The sequence below is a fragment of the Oncorhynchus kisutch genome, linkage group LG11 (assembly GCF_002021735.2).
Source record: "Oncorhynchus kisutch isolate 150728-3 linkage group LG11, Okis_V2, whole genome shotgun sequence".
Lineage (NCBI taxonomy): Eukaryota > Metazoa > Chordata > Actinopteri > Salmoniformes > Salmonidae > Oncorhynchus > Oncorhynchus kisutch.
In genome coordinates this window covers 67033943-67060399 of record NC_034184.2, presented here as the reverse complement: position 1 = coordinate 67060399, position 26457 = coordinate 67033943, and the positions used below count along the sequence as shown (strand labels likewise).

The 26457-nt window shown below is 44.3% G+C and overlaps 1 protein-coding gene across 1 annotated transcript in view; it reads left to right on the top strand.

Annotated features, from left to right (window-relative positions):
• The window catches only part of LOC109899369 (reversion-inducing cysteine-rich protein with Kazal motifs), a 60977-nt gene that overhangs the window by 1684 nt on the left and 32836 nt on the right, over nt 1-26457 (top strand). The window contains exons 2-9 of the mRNA XM_020494549.2: nt 13320-13378; nt 17497-17571; nt 18873-18909; nt 22781-22866; nt 22946-22993; nt 24554-24587; nt 25248-25445; nt 26011-26275. Of these exons, the coding sequence (XP_020350138.2) occupies nt 13320-13378; nt 17497-17571; nt 18873-18909; nt 22781-22866; nt 22946-22993; nt 24554-24587; nt 25248-25445; nt 26011-26275 (802 nt within the window). The remainder of the gene's footprint in view (nt 1-13319; nt 13379-17496; nt 17572-18872; nt 18910-22780; nt 22867-22945; nt 22994-24553; nt 24588-25247; nt 25446-26010; nt 26276-26457) is intronic.

The window sequence follows — 26457 nt, the reverse complement described above, 5'->3', positions numbered from 1 at the left end:
TATGAACTGAAGAGAATAAATGAACCTACACATGGGCCGTTTTGTGAAAAGTTCTACAATGTGATAGCGTAGTCCTCGCGCCTTGAGAACATCTGGGAAACGAATTTGGCCCCAATCGTGACCACTGCCGCAAGATAAAGGTTTTCTCATTGTCCCACTCCCTCGGTTATTTCGTGTGAAAAATTCCCTAAATGTTTTTCTCCCCACTTAGCTAAAACTACCTCCTCCTTTCCTTTTTAGTTTATTTTCATGTATGGGCTATTCAGGCTAGTCATCCCTGTTTTAAGGGGATGCATCTGCAACCAATTGAACATCTCCTCAAAGTAAGGCTGGTTTAGGAACATGAGGCAGAATAGAATGGACGGCAGTCTTTGCATCATCTGAAATGTGTGTCATTTCAAGCATGCCTCGTTTTTTTGCATCATGTTGTGCCATGCTTTTACAGACAACAAATGTAGTTATTGTTTTGTTCTAAGCAAATTCAAATAATAGGCAATAGTATAATAGGTATCATCATCTTTATGCAATGTTTTAAAAATGTGATTATGTAGCCTACCAAAGATATTAACTTGGCACATGGTTATTGAAATAAATGAAATAATGGTATTTCTTTTGATCTGACTCCAATAATTGTTCATTTAGGAGAGTAAATAGCATGTTTGCAAGAACATTGGTTTACATTAATATCAATGTATATTATGTTTCAGATCTGAGACATAACTGAACAGTTTTCAGGTTATTAGATTAGGCTCTGTAAAGCATATGTACTTATGTTGACACGACATTGAAGTTGTTACATTAAGGGCCACCATAAATGTCAAGATTGTCAAGTTATACCTGAATGTGACCTGGGAACACTACATAGTCATGGTTCCATCTGACATAGGATCAGTACAGGACTCATTTGAAAGTGACACACTATTAAACTCCATATCCATTTGTATAGCAATAAGGCTGGATTTGCATCTCATCAACAAAGGCCTATTATTTTTTATTTTACAAGTAGATTTGATTTTAAAGACCCTCTCACGTTCTTTGCCTAAAAGTGTGGCATTTCTCCATAGGGAGGTGAGACCTGTTCATTTCAATGGGTCCAGAGCAGACTGTCTGACAGGCAGGCTCAGAGGGTGGCAGCAACAGAACTGGAACTTATGTAATAGAACAAGACGGGTTCCTCATTTGATCACTCGCCAAAAAAAGACTCAAGCTGATTCCATCCCTACTACCTCTCCTTCCCCCCAAAACACACACACACACACGCACGCACGCACGCACGCACGCACGCACACACACACACACACACACACACACACACACACACACACACACACACACACACACACACACACACACACACACACACACACACACACACACACACACACACACACACACACACACACACACACACACACACACCTGGACATATGTAGTTCATTATGTTTGTTCATACTCTTATCCCCCCATCCTTCCACCTCAGATGCATGTTCCCCAGTGTGTGTGTAGTCAGTGGAGGGACAGGCCGGCTCTGTGTCCCTTTTGATTTTCCTAATTGAATATGAAAAGAGGGGCGGGACGAACTCCCTCCATCTGGAGGCTGGAGTACAATCAGGGCCTCAACATCTGTTGCTCCACACAGACTGATGGTGTTCAGGTGCTCCTCCAGGGGTTGGAGGAATGTGCAGTGCCCTGCGTGAGCTGCACACCTGGAGCGCACATGGACCTGCTGGTCACACTGGCTATCTTTACGTAACCACAACCACAGACACATAGGTGTAGCACCTCCATGTGAGGGTAAAATAGTCCAAACGTTAGACACACTATGTATGATTATGTGCTATATGTAGATAATGTGGAGTCAGGCATGCACATTTTTTGATAAGAAGTTGTTCCCAAATGATAGGTCAGGAGCACTTACTGTTGGATCTTGGCTGAATTCTTTTGGGTTGCGGTGGGCCTTGTGGCTCAACACATTGATTATGTTTGTTGAAATCCAGAATCTGGGTGGATGACCCAAAAAAGTTGGTCATCAATCATGGTTAAACATTAAGGGACCACCATCCTATGGCCATGTTTGGAGATAAATACTGAAAAGGCCTATTGTTTACTTTTTGAAGATTGTAATGTGCCAGCAGCAGTGTAATTGATTTTTGCTTGATTGCTTGTGTGTTGCTATGAGGTTCCTAAATGGGAGTGTACTGGGGTTGATGAATTCAAACTGGACCCTGGTGTCGATCAATCCCGCATCCAATTTTAGCTCTGAGGCTACCCATCACCCGGTCTCTCTATTCCCTCTGGTTGTTTTATGAGTCCCTCAATCCTCACAGATGTCACTTAAAACAGCTGGAGGAAGATATTAGTGATGGCAAGAACTTTGTTTTAGATATCTAGCACTTCATCCATCATCATTTATCTCTTTAGAATATTGTGTGAAGAATTTTTTTGAAGATTCTTCAATGGAGCAGACTTTTATAGATGCAAGACACAATTTATGGCCTTTGATGTTTTCACACCCCGAGTACATTCTCTTCTTTAGCTGGTTTCTTATGGATCTTGCGTGATGGAGGGACACAGATTTTTTGTCAAATAATTTGCCAGCCCAGCATGTGTTAAAAACACACTTTCATGTTTTATTTGATATTTGTCGGTCGATTTTCCTGTCTAGTTACTCTGGTAAAGACACTTCAATGAGGGAATCAAATAAACTAATTTGAGCACAAGTCAGTTGAATAAATACAAGTTATCTATCAACCATTGATTAAAGAGAGTTTGGTCTCCATGGATGAGGGGTTATGATGACAATATTAATATTCTCTATTCATTTACTTGTTGATTTGAATAATTACTCAGGAATTTGCTTCTCCTGGTCATATAGTCTATTATACACTCATACATTGAACAGAAATATAAACACAACATGTAAAGTGTTTGTCCCATGTTTCATGAGCTGAAATGAAAGATCCAAGACATTTTCCTTACGCACAAAAACCTTATTTATCACACATTTTGTGCACAAATTCATTTACATCCCTGTTAGTGAGCATTTCTAATTTGCCAAGATAATCCATCCACCTGACAGGTGTGACAAACCAAGAATCTGATCAAACAGCATGATCATTACACTGGTACACCTTGTGTTGGGGACAATAAATGGCCACTCCAAAATTAGACATTTTGTCACACAACACAATGCCACAGACATCTCAAGTTTTGAGGGAGCGCGCAATTGGCATGCTAACTGCAAGAATGTCCACCAGAGCTGTTGCAAGAGAATTTAATGTTAATTTCTCCTCCATAAGCCGCCTCCGATGTCGTTTTAGAGTATTTGGCAGTACGTCCAACCGGCCTCACAACCGCAGACCGTGTGTATGGCGTTGTGTGGGCAAGCGGTTTGCTGATGTCAACGTTGTGAACAGAGTGCCCCATGGTGACGGTGGGGTTATGGTATTAGCAGGCATAAGCTACGGACAACGAACACAATTGCATTTTATCGATGGCAATTTGTGTGCACATAGATACTGTGGCGAGATCCTGAGGCCCATTGTGAGGCCAAGAGATGCATATCTGCATTCCCAGTCATGTGAAATCCATAGATTATATTTTCATATAGTGCTACATACATTATATTTTCAGATGTGCAGACATATATTTTCATGTAGTGCAGACATATATTTTCATGTAGTGCGTACATATACAGTATTTTCATATAGTGCAGACACATATTTTCATGTAGGGCATACATATATTTTCATATAGTGCAGACATATATTTCATATGTGCATACATATATTTTCATATAGTGCAGACATATTTTTCATATAGTGCAGACATATATTTCCATATAGTGCAGACATATTTTTCATATAGTGCAGACATATATTTCCATATAGTGCAGACATATACGGAGCATATCAAACATTAGGAACACCTTCCTAATATTTCATATACAGATGTGGTCCAATATATTGGCTGCCTTGCACTTTACAATGGAGTGCAATGGAGCAGAACGTGTTTCTTTCTTCTTCCTCAAAACAGGTTAATGGCTTTTTTACCCTGGTGGTACCTGCAACTTACAACAAGTAGGATCAATTACACTTGCAGAGAATCACTTGCCTCCAACTTAATTCATTAGAATTTTGAATAATTTAGTCCAGGCCATGTTTTGACTTTGAAGTGAAAAGTGTAAATTTCAGTTTAGATTATATTTTTGGGGGTTCTGTGCATCAAATAAAACAAATACACGTGTTAACACCAAAGGTTTTTTCAATTTCAACTTATTTCTGAATAAGTAGTGACTCGTACATGGGTGCCATTATATTTGACTGCATCTGTAGTACAAAGGCCTACACATCTTTTTAGTGAATCAGGACACAGAAAGAGTTTTGGTGCGAGGAAACGTCTGTGTCTCTAGTCTCTCCCACATTTCTTCACAACACACTGATCCCTTAATGCCTCCCTGCTTATGTCAGATCGCAATGTATTAATGCACAGGAAGTCACCTTTGACCCAGAGGCATTAAACTCTCCCCTAGAGGGTTCAGGCTGCCAGAGAGGAATGCGGGAGCAGCCCAAACATCAGACAAGAATCCATGACTATTCACCATTGTGTTTGTGTGTGTTTATAGCCCCGATGGTGAGAAGAGGACATCCTAGGCTGAGTTCTGAAACACAATAGGAGAGAATATGAGATTAGAAAGTTCATTTTAGTCTGCTATATTATTGACATTTTCGTGTCTGAAATCGAGAGGTTTGATATTGTTTAAGTTGTTTGGAGAGAAAGGACACAGAGCAAAAGACAAAGCAACCTCCACAAGAGCATCCGCACAGGAAGTGGACTGGCAGGAACCGCTTTTTTTTGTGTGTGTGTGTGTGGGGGGGGGGGGGGGCACATTGATATTCCACATTTCATCAGCGGCTATACGCTTCAGCCAGGGCTAGCGCTGCTGCTATTTCTAGCTTTGTTTGTTATAGCATAAATACCCCTCCATTTTATCCCTACTCTCTCCTTTGAAGACCGCCTTGTGTTTTGTGGCAAAATATTGGAAGCAGCTTTCGTCGGACCGTAGGACGGCAGTGAGCAGAAAATACAGCCGTCCCAGGCCGGCCCTCATCAACACACACTCTAACGGCAGGTAGCCTAGTGGTTAAGATCATTGTGACAGGAACTGAAAGGTCGCTGGTTTGAATCCCCGAGCCGACTACGTGAAAAATCTGCCGATGTGCCATTGAGCAAGGCACTTAACCCTAATTGCTCCTGTAGGTGGCAGAGTGTCATCTAAATGACTAAAATGTCACATGTATAACTGTTAAAGCCTGAAGCTGCTTTGTCAAATCTCAGAGCCTGTATTCGCAGTGTCTCAGAGTAGAAGTGCTGATCTAGGATCAGGTCCCCGATGACTCATTCATTGGTATCTAAAAGGCAAAACTGACCTAGATCAGCACTCCTACTCAGAAACACTTTGTGAATACGGGCCCAGATATCCAGTAAGCTAAGCAGAGAAAACAGCTGAATGAAGCAGCTGAACCAACCAAGGCCTCGGCCAGCCCACTAGGTAAAGACAGACACAACACAACACTGGCCTGTCTCTGTCTGCTGCTGGTGCCAAGACTGCAGGATCAAACCGATCTGTGGTGTGGACAGAGGGATTTACTCCAACCACACAGGGCCAGATAGCTACTGAACTCACCCACGCAGTTACTACAGAGGCTTGGGTGAGCACCCGAGCCACAGACATGTAGCACAGAGTTTGGCAAACACTGTTTCAGATGTTGACACCTTAAGACAAGAATTTCAATTAGATTGTTATTGTCATGGAGTTATGGAAGACAGTTTGCTGAACTCTAGCTACAGCCTGGGCGAGGTTAGTTAATGTAGCTGTAGCCAGTCATAATGGCTTAAAGATGGCCGTCCCACATTGCGTGTCTGTCAGCGTTTTAGTTGACATATTTTACATTTCAGACAAATATGGTGCAATAGTGTTAAAAATGACTCAGCGGTTTGTAGCTTTCTCAGAGCTGATACTGAGCTATTGTAGTGGCGTTTTTTCCCCAGCTCTGAACTATTGTAGTGGCGTTTTTTCCCTCCTTACCCTCTCCTCCGTCCTCTCTTCTCTTCCCTTCCTTCCATGCCTTTGTTATTAGCCGCCAGTCTGTGCATTGTATAGTTGGAAAGTCAGACTGCATCTGCTGTGAGTGCTATGTCCTGTGATCTTTCAGGCTAGTCATACGGTACATGTCCCTTTGTATATGCGTAGCGGGGCAGGAAATGGGATGGGTACGTCTTGGCAGATGTCTCCGTCCCGCCAATGAAAGCGGCGCGTCTGACGTGATTGATTCCCGCTCTCGAGTCGTGAGGAGAAGTAAGGGGCATCACACTGGGAGAAGAAGAGGGTGCTTTTGAGGTGGGCAGTGTGTCCCCCTCATGAATGTGCGTGCACACACTGACAGATGGGGTTGTAGGAGAGACTGCACACACTTCTCTCACTGTATTTCTCTCTCTCTCTCTCTCTCTCTCTCTCTCTCTCTCTCTCTCTCTCTCTCTCTCTCTCTCTCTCTCTCTCTCTCTCTCTCTCACACACACACACACACACACACACACACACACACACACACACACACACACACACACACACACACACACACACACACACACACACACACACACACACTGCCTGCCTGGCCAGAAAGTATGTTTCTCTTGAGTGCCGGTGGAAGGGTTCACTCATTCCTCAGGCCTTCACAGCAAACACGACCCCCTAGCCCCACTAAACCAGCCACAACATAGAGTGATGTGTCTGTCACCCATCCACCCCAGATGACCAATCCTTAAAAGCCCTTTCAGTAGTCACCACCTCCATTGTGTTTGTGTAACCCCTCGGTGAGGGACCATGTGTGTTCTCTCTGTCCCCCTGACAGTATGGATGGATTACCCACCACACCAGGCCCCATTCCGACTCATCCGTTATCTCCTGGAGTTGAAGATAGCTGTGTGTGTTGTGACTTCCCTCACACTGTGCTCTCCTCTCCCCCATACAGTGCAGTCCATTCTCTCAGAGCTGACTACATACATACCCAACAGGCTGTTCTGGCTGAGGAAACACTCTGACACCAATACAGGCACTGGAAAGTGTTGGGAAAACATGTTCTACTCTACTCTACTATGCTCTACTCTACTGTACTGTTCGGTCCTGTCTTGTCCTGTCCTGCTACTGTACATTATATACTGTGTGTCCTCGTGGTGTCTGTCTGTCTCTCTGTCAGTCTGTCTCTAGGCCTACTATGCTCATTAGCAGCTCCTGGGGCCTCTGACTCCCAGCTCTGTGTATTGCTGATGAGCTCTCCCCTCTCCGCACAGCCAGAGCCTGTCATTGTCTATTAAAGGGCTCGCAGCGGGGCTTGACGTGCCTCACTGGCCAATTCATTCCTCCTCCTCCGACCTCCATATATTGTACAACCTCATCGCACCATGCCACCGTCCACTGCTGGCCCATTCATCCCAATAGAAACATAAAGATAACAATGTCAAAAAAAAAAAGATAAAACACAACAATTCACGAAAAGTGCACAACTAGTGCTGTTGCCATGGCTTTTATCAACTGTCTGCCCTTGGCAACGGGTAATTTGTTTGGCCTCTCTCCGGGGCGAGGAGCACAAAGAGGGGCAGGAGAACAGCCGTACGGACACAGACGGGTGAGGAGGAGGGCTGGAGCCCGAATGGTCCACTGGCCGCGCCAATTGTGTCATTAAAATGGCAGCTCGTTAAGAGAGGGGAGCGCAGACTTGCGGTCACCACGCGGACTTGCGGTCACCACAATGCAGGCTGCTACATGGTTACTTGGGTTGGGTCGGCTGAAGCTCGGCTCCCTCCCCCTGGTGAGTGCTCCTAGGCTTGCTAGCGGTTGGCGACTAACGCTAACTCACTTTAATGAAGGATGACTGAGGCTGACGTGTTCCACACACGCCCAGCCCTGTCCAGCCCAACCTGCCTCCCTCCTCTCTTCTCCTACGTAGCTAGCTGGAATCTCCTCCCTCCTCTCTCCTCCTACATAGATAGCTGGAATCTCCTCCCTCCTCTCTCCTCCTACATAGATAGCTGGAATCTCCTCCCTCCTCTCTCCTCCTATATAGCTAGCTGGAATCTCCTCCCTCCTCTCTCCTCCTATATAGCTAGCTGGAATCTCCTCCCTCCTCTCTCCTCCTACATAGCTAGTTGGAATCTCCTCCCTCCTCTCTCCTCCTACATAGCTAGCTGGAATCTCCTCCCTCCTCTCTCCTCCTACATAGATAGCTGGAATCTCCTCCCTCCTCTCTCCTCCTACATAGATAGCTGGAATCTCCTCCCTCCTCTCTCCTCCTACATAGCTAGCTGGAATCTCCTCCCTCCTCTCTCCTCCTACATAGCTAGCTGGAATCTCCTCCCTCCTCTCTCCTCCTACATAGCTAGCTGGAATCTCTTCCCTCCTCTCTCCTCCGACATAGCTAGCTGGAATCTCCTCCCTCCTCTCTCCTCCTACATAGCTAGCTGGAATCTCCTCCCTCCTCTCTCCTTCTACATAGCTAGCTGGAATCTCCTCCCTCCTCTCTCCTCCTACATAGATAGCTGGAATCTCCTCCCTCCTCTCTCCTCCTACATAGCTAGCTGGAATCTCCTCCCTCCTCTCTCCTCCTACATAGTTAGCTGGAATCTCCGCCCTCCTCTCTCCTCCTACATAGCTAGCTGGAATCTCCTCCCTCCTCTCTCCTCCTACATAGCTAGCTGGAATCTCCTCCCTCCTCTCTCCTCCTACATAGCTAGCTGGAATCTCCTCCCTCCTCTCTCCTCCTACATAGCTAGCTGGAATCTCTTCCCTCCTCTCTCCTCCGACATAGCTAGCTGGAATCTCCTCCCTCCTCTCTCCTCCTACATAGCTAGCTGGAATCTCCTCCCTCCTCTCTCCTCCTACATAGATAGCTGGAATCTCCTCCCTCCTCTCTCCTCCTACGTAGCTAGCTGGAATCTCCTCCCTCCTCTCTCCTCCTACATAGCTAGCTGGAATCTCCTCCCTCCTCTCTCCTCCTACATAGCTAGCTGGAATCTCCTCCCTCCTCTCTCCTCCTACATAGCTAGCTGGAATCTCCTCCCTCCTCTCTCCTCCTACATAGCTAGCTGGAATCTCCTCCCTCCTCTCTCCTCCTACGTAGCTAGCTGGAATCTCCTCCCTTCTTTCTTCTCCACTTTCCCCTGCCCAGAAAGGTTTGCCATGTTAACGCTTTACTCTTCTAGCAATTGGCCTATATGTATAGGGCTACATTGAAATGTTTCTTACAGAAGATATATTAAATGCATAAGCATGGTAGCAATTCAAAGGGAACAGTTTGGAGGTAATGGGAAAATGATTAGACCAAAGTTGAGGACATAACAGTTCACCTGACACAAGACTGAAACCAAACATTACACTGTTGATTTTATGTGCATTTGACATTTACTGTACTTTTTGCTGAATTTGTTGAGAACAAAATCTCAAAATACACTGGATACATTCAGTAACATGATAACAGTATTCCTGGAAAATGTGGGGTAGGTTCAACATAAGGCAAATAAAATGACAGAGTCTCCAAGTGGTCACACACCTCTCCAAAGTGGGCTCAGAGTTCAAGTCATTTCAATGCACTCATTTGAAAGTTTGTCCTATTACCAACATGACTAGCTAAGTTATAAAATACAATGTTACAGTAATAGGCTTTCACAGGGCCAGTCAGAGAAACAGATGGTCATTTTGGTGAGCATAGAAAGGAGTCATGATTGCATTCAGGTGTGTGTTCCGCAGTGAATTCTCTTCACAATAAACAAACATAGGCTCATTCTGTTCAGAACAACCCAGGGTATGACGCCATGTCCTCTTGTAACTGTACATCCAACATAGTGATCATAAATGTTGACACTGTATATGACGTGAGTTTTATGATATGGGTGTTTGGCTTGCTTGTATGACATGAAAGCGGTATTTATTATAATCCTCAATGTCTCATCTTTCAAAATACAATTTTCAAAATACAATCTTAATTTACAACATTTCCCTTACTCAGACAACAAGACATTAGCAAAAGTGGCCCAATTAGCGAGAGGGATGGGGCAACTTCTTGTCACACGCAGTTCTCAAGTTTAGGATGTCTGTCAGTCAAAATCCACACAGAGATGTGAAGGAGTGAGTGAGCTCTTCCGTCATGTATAGGATGTCACTGTACAGCCTCTGCGTTCCAATTTAGGCTCTTATCAGTGCCCAAATCTGCAATTTTCAGCTTAATGACACCCCCACCCCCATGTCCTCTTGTCTATGGTGGAGTGGCATGTCTCTGGCTATGTGTCAGTTGAGGCGAAGAGAGTAACAGAACAGTCACTACCGTGGTGATACTGTACTCCTCCACTGTCTCTCCTCTCCTCTACTGGACTGGGGAAGACAGAGAGTCACAGACACACAGAGCCAGGATGCCGAGGCCTGCTCTTCCTCACCACGACACTGCATCGGTCATGGCATGAATGGAATCCAGAGGCTGTTGTGGCGCCTCCCTCTGGGTGGAAGCCACGGGGCCACGGGGTTCCACGGCCCCATATTGTAAACTGTCCCTACTCCCTCCCTCCCTCTGTCTGGTTCTCATTCCCGTTTGATCAGTTTTGCAGAGGCTGTCAAGTGCCGACCCTTTTAAGTTTTTGGCCTTAATTTCTGCCAGAGTTAAATTTTTCTCTCTGTCTCTCGCTCTGTCGCTGTCTCTGACTCCCTCACTTCAAATATCTGAACATCAAATGCTGCCTCTTCACGTAACTCACGCAAGAGATGAGAGCTGGGCCAACGTGTTCCTTCCCTTCATTGCAAACAACTTTGCTGTGTGAAGTAGTTTGGGGAGCAGGGCATGAGGAGTCCAGAGGGGCTGGTCTGTGGGGTGGCTGGTGGGTTGAGTTAGCGTGGGAGGGGGGCATTAAAAGGGTTGGGGTGGGAGTGTGTACTGAGAGAGAGAGAGGTTGTGGGGGGGGGCTTGAAGAGGGGAATTCCTTTCATGTGGCTTGTGGGTGGGATTATTACTATTCCTCTGAAAACAGGGACACAGTAGCAGGGCTAGCTCAAAGTGCTAGCACATGTTACTGGGTTTCAAGAAAAGGAGAGAGAGATGGAGAGAGGTTGAGAGAGAGGGAGATAAAGAGTCAGAGAAAGAGAGAGTGAGTCAGCACCCGGAGACGCCTAGCTCTCTGACTCACTAAAAGGGGCCTTGTGGTTGTGAGTGGCTGGAGAGAAGACCGAGACCCTTTCCAAGTCTCTGCCTACCTCTAATGACAGACCATCTCTGTCCAAGACAACTGCATCGCCAATCCACTTTACTGCACTCACTCACGCTCTGCAGTTCTATATAGAGGTCACATGACATGTTGACATGTCTTTTCTGTTAAGAGAAAAGGTGAGTCAGTTCCTGCTACATAGTTAACCAACATGATTCAGGCCGGGGCAAGGTTTGTTTGTGGTGTCACTGGTGCTGTTTGCCGCTATTCTGTTAGCTCCCCTCGTATGACCCATGTCTTCCTCTCTGGTGTGTTAGTCACGCTGCTTCTCTCTGTTTACTCCCAGGCCTTTATAGCCTCCTAATGAATGTGGTGTCATTAGAAGCCAATGGAAACCATCGTAGCAATATGACAACAGCTTTTGTTTAGTGTGGGCTGTCAGACAGGAAGGCTCTCTCACCTCAGAACAACAACAATGTGACAGGTAAAATTGTAGCGGTGCGCAGAGAGAACGCTAAGGGGTGTCACACTGATGCACATAGACACACACACACACACACACAAACTCTCTCTTTCTCACACACACACAGACACACACAGACACACAGACACACACACACACACACACACACACACACACACACACACACACACACACACACACACACACACACACACACACACACACACACACACACACACACACACACACACACACATACACATACACACACACACATACTTTAAAGGCTACTACAGGGGGTCAAGCCAGAGAGATCTGTGTCTCATTACAAAGACAACTAGGGTGGTTCTGGTTTCCATCAGACCGAACCCAGACCAGGACCCTACCCAGCCCAGACCCACTCGGATACATCACAGACGGTCAACGATGCAGCACTTAGACCCTAAAACACTTTCATCTCCACCGCTGCGTTTGTTGTTCCTCTTTTAGCGTGTCACCGATACGAGATCGACATTAAGAAGACAAGAGTAAGGAAAAGAAAACAGAATCAAGTTGATGAAAGGATTGAGCCTGGATCAGACATAAATGGAAGGGGAGGAAGAGAGGAGGAGACGAAGACCATGTCTGGGCCGAGATGAAAGACAAAAAGCTGGAGAGAGAGAATTCTGATAATTATGACATTTCCTCAAGGAGCATAAACAGATTATAATATGTTTCTGTAAGAGACCTTTTCCCCTTGTTGTGATTATTATTCGGAAGGCTAGAAGTCTGGCTTGAGCATGTGTGTGAGTTTCCTCTATCCAGTCTTCTCTCTCTCCACCCGCTCTTCTCTCTCTCTCCACCTTCTCTCTCTCTCCATCCCCTCTATTTCTCTCTCCATCCCCTCTTCTCTATTTCTCTGGGTCCCATTAAGCCCGATGTTCTGTCTGCTATATGTCCTCAGGTCATGGAATTGAGGTTATTCACTTTCATTTAAGACCACAAACGTCTCTTCTGACAGTTTTATTCCATTTACCAGAAGAAAACGTTCATTGACCTATCATGTAAACTTTTTTTTGTATATTTTTTGTATGGAACTAAATATTGTGTATGTTTCCAGTCTTGAGCATCTTAAGATGTCCTGACAAAAATGATGCGGTAAAATGCATTGTATCATGCTTCATTGTTAGGCCATTGATGTGTTTGCGTTGGTTACGTTGGGGCAGAAGGTCTTGGTTAAGCAGAGACCAACGCTTTCTCAAGAATACACACTTGTTGCTCTAAAAGGGGAGATAATAAGAGCTTACTCCAGATCTGTTTAGTCTGCAGACATTGTTGACCAGACGCACAAAGGATGAAATAGGTATATTGAGACAAACACATAAGCCCAGCTGTAATACCATTATCCATCAATCACTCCAGCCCCAAAGCAGAACTGTGTTTTTAAGCCACTGTGAATCCGTTATATTTATGGGTGGATTTCAAGGTGCCGCCCGCCTGGAAAGTCTCTCCGGGTTTGCCAGGGCTTAAGACAAAACAAGCTGGGGAGTGAGTGAGTGCTACTGTATCAAAGCAAAGACTTTCTCTGCAAAGACTAACTCCTCCGTGTCTGTCTGTTTCTCCTCCACAGATTCGTCCTGCTGCCACCATGCTGCGGAACTCACACCATGTAGGGAAGCATGCGATCAGGTAAGGGAGGCCACAGACTGAACACACACACACACACAGTTTAAAGTAGAGCACAAGAGTAAGAGAACTTTAGCCCCAGCACAATGGTCTCCGTATTATTTGTAGCTCATAAATAATGACTATTTGATGAAGAGCACTGAAATGTATTTTTTTCTCTGTCCTTTGAAGTGTAGCGATGAGCGCTAGAATAACAATTCTGCCTGTCTCCCATTTGAGTTAGGAGCAGGTGAGGGGTCTATCTTCTTTTGTTCCTCTTATGCCCTCTCTCTCTCGCTCTCTCTCTCTCTTTCTCTCTCTCTCGCTCTCGCGCTCTTCAGATGTAAGATCTTAATTTGATCACTCTATTGTTTCCGAGAATGTTCCTGCACAGCAGGAAATGCAAACTTTAGAAAACGTTGAAAAACTCAAATACACTACAAGTTTGCATTTCCTCTTTGAAATGTTAGATTTGATTTGCCCGAACAAAAAAGGTATCGATCCCTACAAAAATGTCCATGAATTATAATCCACATAAAAATTCACATTTCCCATTGCTGCAGGATTATTTTCCTGCTGTAGCAAACTATCTCAAATTAAGATCCTACATCTGTATCTCTGCATCTTATTCTTATTTATTGTAGTGAAGGAATCTGCCAAAGCAGTGCACAATTTCATGGATCCTTGCCTTCTGTGTCTCACTAAGACATGAAAGAGGCATCTGAAAGGCTTTTTATTTTTTATGGAACCGAAAAGGGCAGACCCCTAGCCCATTTCAGTAGGCTATTACTGGTGGCGTACCACCAGCACCACTCTCCCCCTCCCCTTTACAGAGAGAGAGAGACTCATTGATGCTGTAGTGTTGAACCACGCTCAGCAAGGTCGCCCTGTCCCCAGCACTGCACCTGCCACTGAGGGGGGGAGATCCAAATTATAGAGGGGGGAGAGAAAGTAAGAGAGTGACAGACAGAGAGAGAAAGAAGGGGGAGAGGGCAGAGATATAATGTCCGTCTTGTTCGCGTCCCTGCAAGCGGCTGTGTTTCTGCAGAGAAAGTGTTTTTTTTCAGGGGTGTGCCACAGGGCTCCGTGTAAACAGTGTTCCATTTCTTCTTAGGGGATGACTACCTCTTTGATGAGGGGAGGCCTTCAGTCTCTGAAAGGACAAGGTCATTCCTCTTTGGATGTTTCAGTCTGGCACCCCACATTTATTTATCTTTCAAAGTTGGACTGAGAAAGAGAGAGAAGTTTTATATACTGAACAAAAATATAATATAAATATAAATGCAACGATTTGAACGTTTTTACTGAGTTACAGTTTATATAAGGAAATCAGTCAATTGAAATAAATTCATTAGGCTCTAATCTATGGATTTCAAATGACTGGGAATACAGATATGTATTTTTCCATGTGTTTGATGCCATTCCATTTACGCCGTTTCAGCCATTATCATGAGCCATTCTTCCCTCAGCAGCCTCCTGTGCTCAGAAAACCACTCGCCTACACGACGCCACTTGGTCTGCGGTTGTGAGGCCGGTTGGACACTGCCAAATTCTCTAAAATGATGTTGGAGGCGGCTTATGATAGAGAAATGAACATTATATTTTCTGGCAACAGCTCTGGAGGACATTCCTGCAGTCACCATGCCAATTGTACGCTTCCTCAAAACTTGAGACATCTGTGGCATTGTGTTGTGTGACAAAACTGCACAATTTAGTGTGGCCTTTTATTATCCCCAGCACAAGGCGCCATTGTGTAATGATCATGCTGTTTAATCAGCTTCTTGATATGCTACACCTGCTAATATGCTAATCCTGGTGGATGGATTATCTTGGCAATGGAAAAATGCTCACTAACAGGGATGTAAACAAATTTGTGCACAAAATTTGAGCGAAATACGTTTTTTCGTGCATATGGAACATTTCTGGGTTCTTTTATTTCAGCCCATGAAACATGGCACCAACACTTTGCATGTTGCGTTTATATTTTTGTTCAGTGTAAAAAAGGTGCTATCTATGTAGAACCTAAAAGTGTTCTTCGCCTGTCTACATTTGGTTCCAGGTAGAACCCCTTTGAGTTCCATTTAGAACCCTGTCCACAGAGGGTCCCACATGGAGCCCAAAAGAGTTCTACCTGGATCCAAAAAGGGTTCTACCTTGAGCCAAAAAGGGTTCTCCTATGGGGACAGACGAATAACCTGTTTGGAACCCTTTTTTCTAAGAGTGTAGGTTGTACGTTTCCATGGCCCAAATTAACCACATCTTTGTAGTGTTCTGCAGATGTATTTTATTAACGGCCAAGAACTCACCGCTCGACAGCTGCTTTCGAAGGTACAGATCTTGGGAATGTTCCAACTGTAAGAAGATTACCGTCTGTCAGTCCCCAGCGTATACCTCGATGTATTTCACCTCACGAATAAAGAATGTGTTATTAGTTTCAGGTGATTCATTCCATGTGCACTTGATGTTCTGGATAGAATGTCGAGTAATGAGGATAAACAGTGAGAATGCATGAACAGAAAGCAGAACAAGCCAACTTTATCACCCTGGTTAGAATAAAACAATAGCAGACACACGGTGGTGTAGATGTCAGTATCACAGACGAATCAAAAGGAAGATGCCGTTCAACAGTTGGGGGCTGAATTCCGCTTTAGTGTAGAAATACTCTACTACTACTGCTCTCTTTACAACATATTATTACTCAGATATTACACAATAACTTCTCACGCTGAATCCAACTGTGGTCTTTTTTTTTGTGAAGTTAAACAACGAAGGAGTGAAGGAGACCAACCAAAAACAACATCAACTCCCAACTCCCATCATGTGTTTAGTCTTTTAGATTGCTCTGACTAAGTGGCTATGAATCTTCCAAAGTTAATTTCATGACTGTGCACTAAGCCAGAGAGTGTTGGCAGGCGCAGGATTCTCCCAGACCGTGTGGGAGTCAACCAACAGCTCCTCACCCTGCGTTGATAAGGCCACAGTTGGCAACTGTCATTGGCCCTGCCATGTTTGTTTTATGTCGCAGGGTCACACGACCTAGAGAGCCACGCCTGAGTGTGAATAGAGTTAAGATGAACTCTTCTGTCATTTGGGGACGATTTCTACTTTTCTCAGGCAAACGTTAGTCTTGTTAATTGAGTGGTAAGTGTAAGCATACCAAATGGCTGTTGTTGTTACGATACTGTTGTTACATGAGAATTTCATTATACAAAACTTGTTTACATAGATTCGAGGGGTGGGGGGGGGGGGGGGGGGGGGAATCAGATTTAATATTGCAGATAGATTGTGATTTCCATAAATGTAATTGTCCGCATCATTTCCAATCCCCCTTATACTTTTTGTGAATATATATATATAATATATATATATATATATATATATATATATATATATATATTCCTTTATAATTTTCCCCTAACCATACCACCCCTCCTCTAATTGTAGTAAACTAATGGTCAACAACACTTAGGCTTCTACTTCCAGCTTATACATACTATATACATTTTACGGACATGGTATATTTGACATGAATGATCTTTTGTTTGTTTTCAGTCCCATCCTTCAGCTTCAACTCCTCCCATCTATCTCTGAAGACCAACCAGTTCTGATCTCTATTTGCCATCTATTTTTCAACTGTGCTGTGATGTTTCACAAAAGTTCTGAACCTTTCTTTTCTCATAGATTCTACACATTGTCAATTAAAGATAAATATTTTTGCTAAGAGTATTATTATATTATTGATCGATTGACAATACATTTTTTAATCACCCAGCAGTGCTATCTGCAGGGTTAGCTCCAGGTAAATGTTGCAATTCTTCATCCATTCCTGAACCTGCTACATATGGACAGTACCAAAACAAATCATCTAATCTTTGTCTCTTCGCAGCAAAATCTGCAGAGCTATCCCCCATATTTATAACATTGTAGTGGTTGCAAGAATGTTGTATAATTTAAATTGAAAAACTACGTTATGAATCCAGCGTTGTTTTGTGTATCAGTTCATAAACCATGTGCCATGGACTCGTAAATCATTGAAAATCTCTTCCCAACTATTTAGCTATCTATATTGCAAATGTATGGATATTGTTCTTGGTGAAAACATGATTTGAATTCATTATAACACACTGGTTTTCTGTTTCCAGCTCGCCACCATAAAAAGCGAATCTCGTTTGAAGCACCTACTACAGCGATTACCAAGCTACTGCCCTGAGTCTATGGTAAGTGCCGATTTCTGGTCTACAAATAGTCTTCGGTCAAATGCGTCTGTAATAAAGTTGGCTATGAAATCTTTCATTATGACAGAGAAAATGTATCGGTGGCCGTGGTAAAGCTTATACGCATTAATCACAAGTCTATTGCACCGGGTTTGGCTACAAGTATAAAATAAGTATCAAAAAGCGGAGCTTGAAACCAGGCTTAACACTCCTCACCCACCAACGTAATTACAAACCCTAATGTTTTTGATCTGCTCGAAACAGCCAATTAGGAACCAGTCTGTCATTCGCTAGAGGTAAATACTTGATCTTATTTGCACACATGTCTTGCACTCATTTGCTAAAATGGATTAGCTGTTTGGATTTTGGAAACGATTTCACCGGCATGTTAGCACTGAAGTTCCATGGTTCCTTTCACTCTCAGACCCCGCAAAACACCTCAAAGCTGTTCTAAGGGATTCTTGGCTCTGTGAGGTGTAATAGAAGATGTACTAAAATTCGCCCCCTGTCGTCCTTCATGTTCTGAAACTTTCTTGGGTTTCCCTTCATCACAAATCATGTTTATACCTCATGTAAATATATAATGTCTCTCCGTCGGCCTCGCAAATTATAGTGATGCCTCCTGACAAGCGGCTCATCTCTTCGCGAGCCAGCTGACTGACACGAGTGAGTGTTTACAATGATGTACGGAGTTGAACCTCAGACAATGTCCAGTTTTTAAAGTTGATCATCTTGTTTAGGGCTGTAGAGAGAGAGTGTGCTCTCTGAGCCACTCACTGCTCCTTCTCCATGCGTTGTGCTCTCTATCCGGAGGAGCCTGGGATGTTTGTGTTTATTACTGTGTGTTATTAATCCCACACAGTATGTCACCACAAAGCTCTTATGAGTTTATGTGTCTCTGTTGTTTTTTCTACTGCATTCATATATGTTTTAATTAAAAATAAAATGCTATATAAAATTAAATAGCCTGTTGTTTCACCAGAGCCAGGAGTTCTCTGAGGTAATTTTTTCTAGGGCTGAAATTTTTTGGGGGACAGGATGTCTAGAAATGCACAGACATCCTTACTTTTACAAACCCCTGACAGAGTTCTTCCGTGTGGTTCATTCATGCTCACTTATGTTCAACACAAGGCCCCTTCATTTTTAATTTGTCCCAACTAAAGAGAAACCACCATACGTCAAAACAACCTGTCGTTCTGTTATGAACTGGGCATTTTCATGGCATTTTCTTCTCCTGTTCTCTTGCTTGTTCTGGCGTTGGTCCTCTGTTTATAATGCTATGACCTTTCTTCTGTATTTCACAGAATGAGCTTTGGATTTGCATCAACTCCACACTACCTGGTAAGATCTGCAGGCAGCGTTTCAAAGGGATACATTGCTGTTACAGACACATCTACCTGTCAGAACATAACATAATGCCTCCCAGATTCAAAAACATTGTTGATCCTTATGCACACACACACACACACACACACACACACACACACACACACACACACACACTCACGCACACACAAACACATACACACGCACACACACACACACACACACACACACACACACACATACACACACACACACACACACACATACACACATACACACATACACACACACTCGCACCACGTGCACACACACACGCACACACACTCACAGTGTTGCTTAGCTCAACACTGTGTACCCATTGAGCCCACACTAAAAGTCCATATAAGTCCATAGTTTAAAGCCAGACTCAGTAAGTCTCATTTACATAGTTTGTGTTCATGAAATATCAAACTATCGGGGCAACAGTTTTACTTGTTTGTAAACAAACCTAGGCAAGACGTCATAACGTGCTCTACCTAAGATTTCTCAAGCGGCCGCTGGGCCAGCTGCCCTTTGATCAGTATCAGACAGCTGGTGTTCTCATTTGCTTGTAGCCTACAACTAGCACTTTAGGTTACTCTACCGTATTCTAAAAATGAGTCGGCTATGGACGTTATAGCAGTATAATGTTATTCTAATTAACACAATGATATACTGCGCCACAACGGAAGGCTATATAGCGCCACCGTTATCTGCTTGATCTCTTGCTTTTGCAGTGCAAACACCCTCAGAAACTATAGGATTATTATTAAATAAATCGACCAAGAGGAAAACAACCAACCAGCTAGCAACTCCAGAAAAGTGTGCGAGTAAGTGCATTAACGTTTACTCGGCTGTAGGCTAATCACCCACCAGTAGGTTATGCACATTACAAGCAATGCGTGTGTGGATGTATCTATTATCTAGCCAGCTAAATTAGCTAGCTTGCTAATTAGCTTCACTGACCAGTAGACAGAGCTGGCTCTTGTGATTTTTTTGGCACTGTCCACGGTGTCCAGCATACTGGTCATGCTGAGGAGTCTAAAATATGGTCCAACTAGCTCATGCATATGAGATGTTGTACCCACTGTGACTATTAAAACTTTCCCTAACCAGAAACCGTGGATGGATGGCGGCATTCGCGATAAACTGAAAGCGCGATCCTCCGCATTTAACTATGGATAGTCTGGGAATATGTCTGAATATAAACAGTGTAGCTATTCCCTCCAAGGCAATCAAACAAGCAAAATGCCAGTACCGAGACTAGGTGGAGTCGCAATTCAACAGCTCAGACATGAGGCTAATGTGGCAGGGTCTACAGGAAATCACGGACTACAAAAATAAATCCAGCTATGTCACCGACGTCATGCTTCCAGACAAACTAAACACCTTCTTTGCCCGCTTTGAGGATAATACAGGGCCACCATCGCGGCCAGCTAACAAGGACTGTGCCACCCTCTCCTCCGTGGCTGACGTGAGTAAAGCATCTAAACGTATTAACCCTCGCAAGGCTGCTGGCCCAAGACGGCATCCCTAGCCAGGTCCTCAAAGCATGCGCAGACCAGCTGGCTGGTGTGTTTACGGACATCCATTGTTCCTGTACCCAAGAAGGCAAAGATAACTGAACTAAATGACTACCGCCCCGTAGCACTAATTTCTGTCATCATGAAATGCTTTGAGAGACTAGTCAATGATCGTATCACCTCCACCTTACCGGCCACCCTAGACCCACTTCAGTTTGCAACAGGTCCACAGATGATGTAATCACCATCACACTGCCCTATCCCATCTGGACAAAAGGAATACCTTTATCAGAATGCCGTTCATTGACTACAGCTCAGCATTCAACACCATAGTACCCTCCAAGCTGATCATCAAGCTGGAGGACCTGGGTCTCAACCCCGCCCTGTGCAATTGGGCCCTGGACTTTCTGACGGACCGTCCCCAGGTGGTGAAGGTAGGAGACAACATCTCCACTTCACTGACCCTCAACACTGGGGCCCCACAAGGGTGCGGGCTCAGCCCCCTCCTGTACTCCCTGTTCACCCACGACAGCGTGGCCATGCAAGCTTCCAACTCAATCATCAAGTTTGCAGACGACACAACAGTAGTGGGCTTGATTACCAACAACGATGAGACAGCCTACAGGGAGGAGGTGAGGGCACTCGGCGTGTAGTGTCAGGAAAACAACCTCTCACTCCACGTCAACAAAACAAAGGAGATGATTGTGGACATCAGGAAACAGCAGAGGGAGCACCCCCCTATCTACATCGAAGGGACAGCAGTGGAGAAGGTGGAAAGATTCAAGTTCCTCGATGTACACATCACAGACAAACTTAATGGTCCACTCACACAGACAGTGTGGTGAAGAAGGCGCAACAGCACCTCTTCAACCTCAGGAGGCTGAAGAGATTTGTTTTGTCACCCAAAACCCTGACACACTTTTACAGATGCAAGATCGAGAGCATCCTGTCGGACTCTATCACAGCCTGGTATAGCAACTGCACCGCCATCAACCGCAAGGCTCTCCAGAGGGTGGTGCAGTCTGCACAACTCATCACGGGGGGCAAACTACCTGCCTCCATGACACCTACAGCACCCGATGTCACAGAAAGGCCAAAAAGATCATCAAGGACATCAACCACCCGAGCCACTGCCTGTTCACACCGCTACCATCCAGAAGGTGAGGTCAGTACATGTGCATCAAAGCTGGGATTGAGAGACTGAGAAACATCTTCTGTCTCAAGGCCATCAGACTGCTAAACAGCAATCACTAACTCAGAGAGGCTGCTCCCTACATTGATACTCAATCATTGGCCACTTTAATAAATGGATCACTAGTCACTTTATACAAGCACTCTAAACAATGCCACTTAAATAATGTTTACATATCTTACATTACTCATATCACGTGTATATAGTGTATTTTATACCATCTATTGCACCTTGCCTATGCCACTCAGCCATCGCTCATCCATATACTTACGTGTACATATTCTCATTCACCTCTTTAGATTTCTGTGTGTTTGATAATTGTTGAGGAATTGTTCGATTACTTGTTAGATATTACTGCACTGTCGGAGCTAGAAGCACAAGAATTCCACTACACTTGCATTAACATCTGCTAACCATGTGTATGTGACAAAATTTGATTTGAACTAGCAAGTGGTAAACTAAGAAAATATTCCCAATCCATTGCTGAATGAAAATTACCCACAAATACACCATTCCATTCAGAAGCTCAAGCTAGGAACATTAAATAAACGTTGTAACGACAGACCCGCCGGTGTTTTCAAATCTGCGACCCTGCACATCATCAGCTGTTGCACAGACAGACAGCCGCACAGACGGACTAACAGCCAGGAGACAATATTACCTTTATGACACGCATTTGTCAGCTAAATTACACTTTTATTCTGTATCATTTAACTCTCATTTATAACGAGAGCGATATACAGTAGATAGGACCATTTGTATGTATTGTTGCTATGTTGCTGTAGTCGTGGATGGATCAGAGGAACAGATGGAATATTCTATATGCATCATAATTACCGGGAGAAATCTGACCAGCAATTTGTAAACAAAACTTCCGTACTTATCATTTATAAAAACTTAATTTGAATAACTTTGAAGTAACACAAATGGCCAAATAAGCTTTCATCTATTAATTTCAAGATATATTAAAACTGGAAAAAATATATATTTTATTTGGGTCATACTGAGTCTGGCTTTAATATGCTGCCCATTAAAAAGTATGAATATTTTGCAAACCCCCACTAGAGGATAAAATGAACCCATATTTTTATTGTGATAATGCTACACCCAGCAAGATTTGTGGGTAATGGTGGCCATTTTTGTTTGTCTACAGGAGCGTCCAGGAAGTCCGATGGTTGGGTTGGCCTTGGCTGCTGTGAGCTGGCCATCTCGGCAGAGTGCCGCAGAGAGTGCAAGCAGGTGAGAGAGGAAGTTAGTTTGGCCAGTTATGGCCTCATCCATATGGTCTCACCTAATTCCTCATTCTCTGACCCTATAGGCATCATCCAAGAATGACATCACAAAAATATGCAAAAAAGACACAGAGGTAAGTAACATGAGGTCATGTATTGTGTAAAATAATGTGCTTTGTTTAAACTGAGCAAATGCTTTTGACTCTGAGAGACTGTATATTCTCTGCTGCCTTTCCCTGGCCTTTCCCTGGCCTTTTCCCTGGCCTTTTCCCTGGCTTTTACAAGATAAAGGCAGTGTTAAGTCTTTACGGTTCCATCTCAGTATCGTGCTCATCCCCACCCCTCTTTATGAGGTCATTTCCTGTCAGTGTAGCACTCCATCTTAGCTCTGATTGGAGCCACTCTCCTCAAAGGGAGAGTGTAGTGAGCTCATCTAGTCTGCTGAGAAGATTTAGCTTAGCTATTAGCTTAGCATAGCGTAGGCTAGCAATGTGCTAGCAGAGGTCTCCTTTCATCTGGCTCACCTCCTCGTTCCAAACAAACAAACAAACAAAGCGGTGGGCTTAATGTTTGGTTTGGACCACAACCACAACCAAACTCCCCCCAGCAGCTTTAATTAGGCACTGGCCCCTTTCATCTTGCCCTTTCATGAATCCTTGCGAGGGGAGCCAAAGCACGCAGCAGCATTGGCCTTTATGTTCCTCTGTGGTGTTGTTGGAAAGAAGCCAGTTAGTTTTCAGATTAAGTTTTAACAGTACTTAGGACAGGACTGTTTTTATGTATTTAAAAAAAAATCAGGTAATCAGGTAAGTTGACTGAAAACACATTCTCATTTACAGCAACGACCTGGGGAATAGTTGCAGGGGAGAGGAGGGGCGATGAATGAGCCAATTGAAAGTGCGTGATTAAGTGACCATGATGGCCTTTTTGGGAATTTAGCCAGGACACGGGGTTAACACCCCTACTCTGACGATAAGTTCCATGGTATCTTTACTGACCACAGAGACTCAGGTCCACGGCACCCTACACAGCGCAATGTCCCCAATCACTGCCCTGGATACCCATTTGATGAGCGATAGAAAGAAAGAGGGATGGAGAGAGGGGTGGGGTGGAGAGAAATAGAGAGAGAGAGAGAGAGAAAGAGGGGGAGAGTGAGAGAAAGGGGGAGAGAGAGAAAGAGAGCTAAAGAGGGGGAGAGAGAGAAAGGGGGGGGAGAGAAAGAAAGAAAGAAAGAAAGGGGGAGACCGAGAGAGGGGGGGAGCTAGAGAGAGAGACAGAGAAAGAGGGGGAGAGAGGGAAAGGGGGGAGTGAGAGAAAGGGGGGAGCGAGAGAGGGGGAGAGCGAAAGAAAGAAAGAAGGGGAAACCGAGAGAGAGAAAGAGGGGAGAGAGAAAGAAAAAGGGGGAGAGAGAAAGAAAAAGGGGGAGAGAGAGAGAAAGGGGGGAGAGAGAGAAAGAGGGGGGGAAGAGCAAGAGAGAAAGAGGGAGAGAGAGATAGAGGGGGGAGAGAGAGAGAGAAAGAGAGAGAAAGAAAGAGGGGGGACCGAGAAAGAGAGAGAGGGGGGGAGAGAGAAAGAGGGTGAGAGAGAGAGAGAGAGAGAAAGAGGGGGACAGAGGGGGGAGAGAGAGAGCTGACACAATATATTTATTTCAATTATACTTTTGATCACAAAATTATTTTTCTTCTCATTTCCAGAAACCACTCTACAGCTGTATCATCAAAAATGAGAGTAAGTTTCCCAAATCTCCAAGACAAGCTGCTAGCCCAAGTCCATCAATCTGAGCGTGAATTTCCAGTGTGATTAAACATGGAGTCAGCTCAGGGCCCTTTGACCTCTGTGAGGAGGAAAAGAGTCACCACTCTGCTTGACGAGCCGTGTTTACGTGCCTGAAAGGCAAGGTCTTGACCTTTGGTCCGCAGAAATGATTTCATCTGTCACGGAGTCAGCCAGCCGATGAAACCCTTATTTGTATTCGGAGCTGCAATGTGGTGGTGTGAAACTGCCTTGCAGACAAGCCCACCACAGATGCCTTTGGGCGATTATGAGGATGTGAGGTCTTGGACTTCCCTGAAGTCTAGCAACTGAGGATCACCCCCAATGTTCACCATGCATATTTAATCAGACTATTCTCTAGGAAATCCTGGAAGTCTACTCTATTCTACTCTAATTCAGCAAAGAAGAATTCCTGATGCTTGAATGTCGATCATGTTTGCGATGTCTGTCATATATTTCATGAAGCTAAAGGCTATTTAAAAACAAAATAGACTAAATAGCCTTTATAATAATAATGATTAACTCTTTTCTATTCAATTCTGTTTACAATTCCATTGAAGTGAATGACTGATGGAAAGCAAATTGTAACTGTGTTGTCTGTCTGTGCTGCCTCAGTGGGCTCGGTGTGCTGCAGCTACGCAGGGAGACACACCAACTGCAGAGAGTACTGCCAGGCTATCTTCCGGACAGACTCCTCCCCCACCGTCTCTCAAATCAAAGCTGTCAAGGAATACTGCCAGAGCATCAGCCCAGAGCTCATTGGCTGTGTGGGCAACTACACCAAGTCTTACCCTATTAGAAGCCCCATAGACAGTAAGTATATATTTTACTGACCTATCAGGAGCGTCGTAGATAATGAGTATATCTAATACTGACCTATCAGGAGCTTCGTAGATACTGCGTATATCTAATACTGAACTATCAGGAGCTTTGTAGATCCTGAGGATATCTGTGCTTTGTAGCCTAGTGGTTAGAGCATTGGGCCAGTAACTGAAAGGTAGCTAGATTGAATCGCTGAGCTGACAAGGTAAAAGAATACTTTGTTCTGCTCCAGAACAAGGCAGTTAACCCACTGTTCCTAGGCCGTCATTGTAAATAAGAATTTGTTCTTCTCACTTGCCTAGTTAAATAAAGGTTGAATTTAAAAACAAAGAAATATTATAATAATCTGATACTAACCTATCAGCAACTGATAATGAGTAGTCTTATATCCAAATAATTGCCCAAGTAAATGCCCCTCAAGTATAAAGAATAATATATTTAATTGAATTGAAATACTAATTTATCAGGACCCCATTTAATATATCCAGTGTGTATCTTATGTCTGTGTTGCCTTCCTCCCATCATTGCCTATCACTAAGTTTTTTGGTCCATCCAGGCCTGTACTGCTGCGACCGGGCAGATGAGCCCCACTGCCAGGTGGCATGCCGGCGTATCCTTCGCACCATGACCACGGAGCATGAGATCATGGAGGGCTTGATCGATGAGTGCGGCAGCCAGCCACTGCCCCAGGACCCGCTGTGGCAGTGCTTCCTGGGCAGCGCCCACCCCCCAACCAAGAGCGAGACAGAGACCTCCCCCACCGCCAAGATGGACGGCGCCAAGCTGCACTGCTGCTCCAAAGCCAATACCTCATTATGCAGGTTAGTTGTTTGTACTCTGATGAGATGCGTATAATAATATATATGCCATTTAGCAGACACTTTTATCCAAAGCGACATTTTACATATTGGTGGTCCTGGGAGTTGAACCCCCTATCCTGCCATTACAAGGACCATGCTCTACCAACTGAGCTAGCTACAGAGCCTTATGGAAACCACATGAA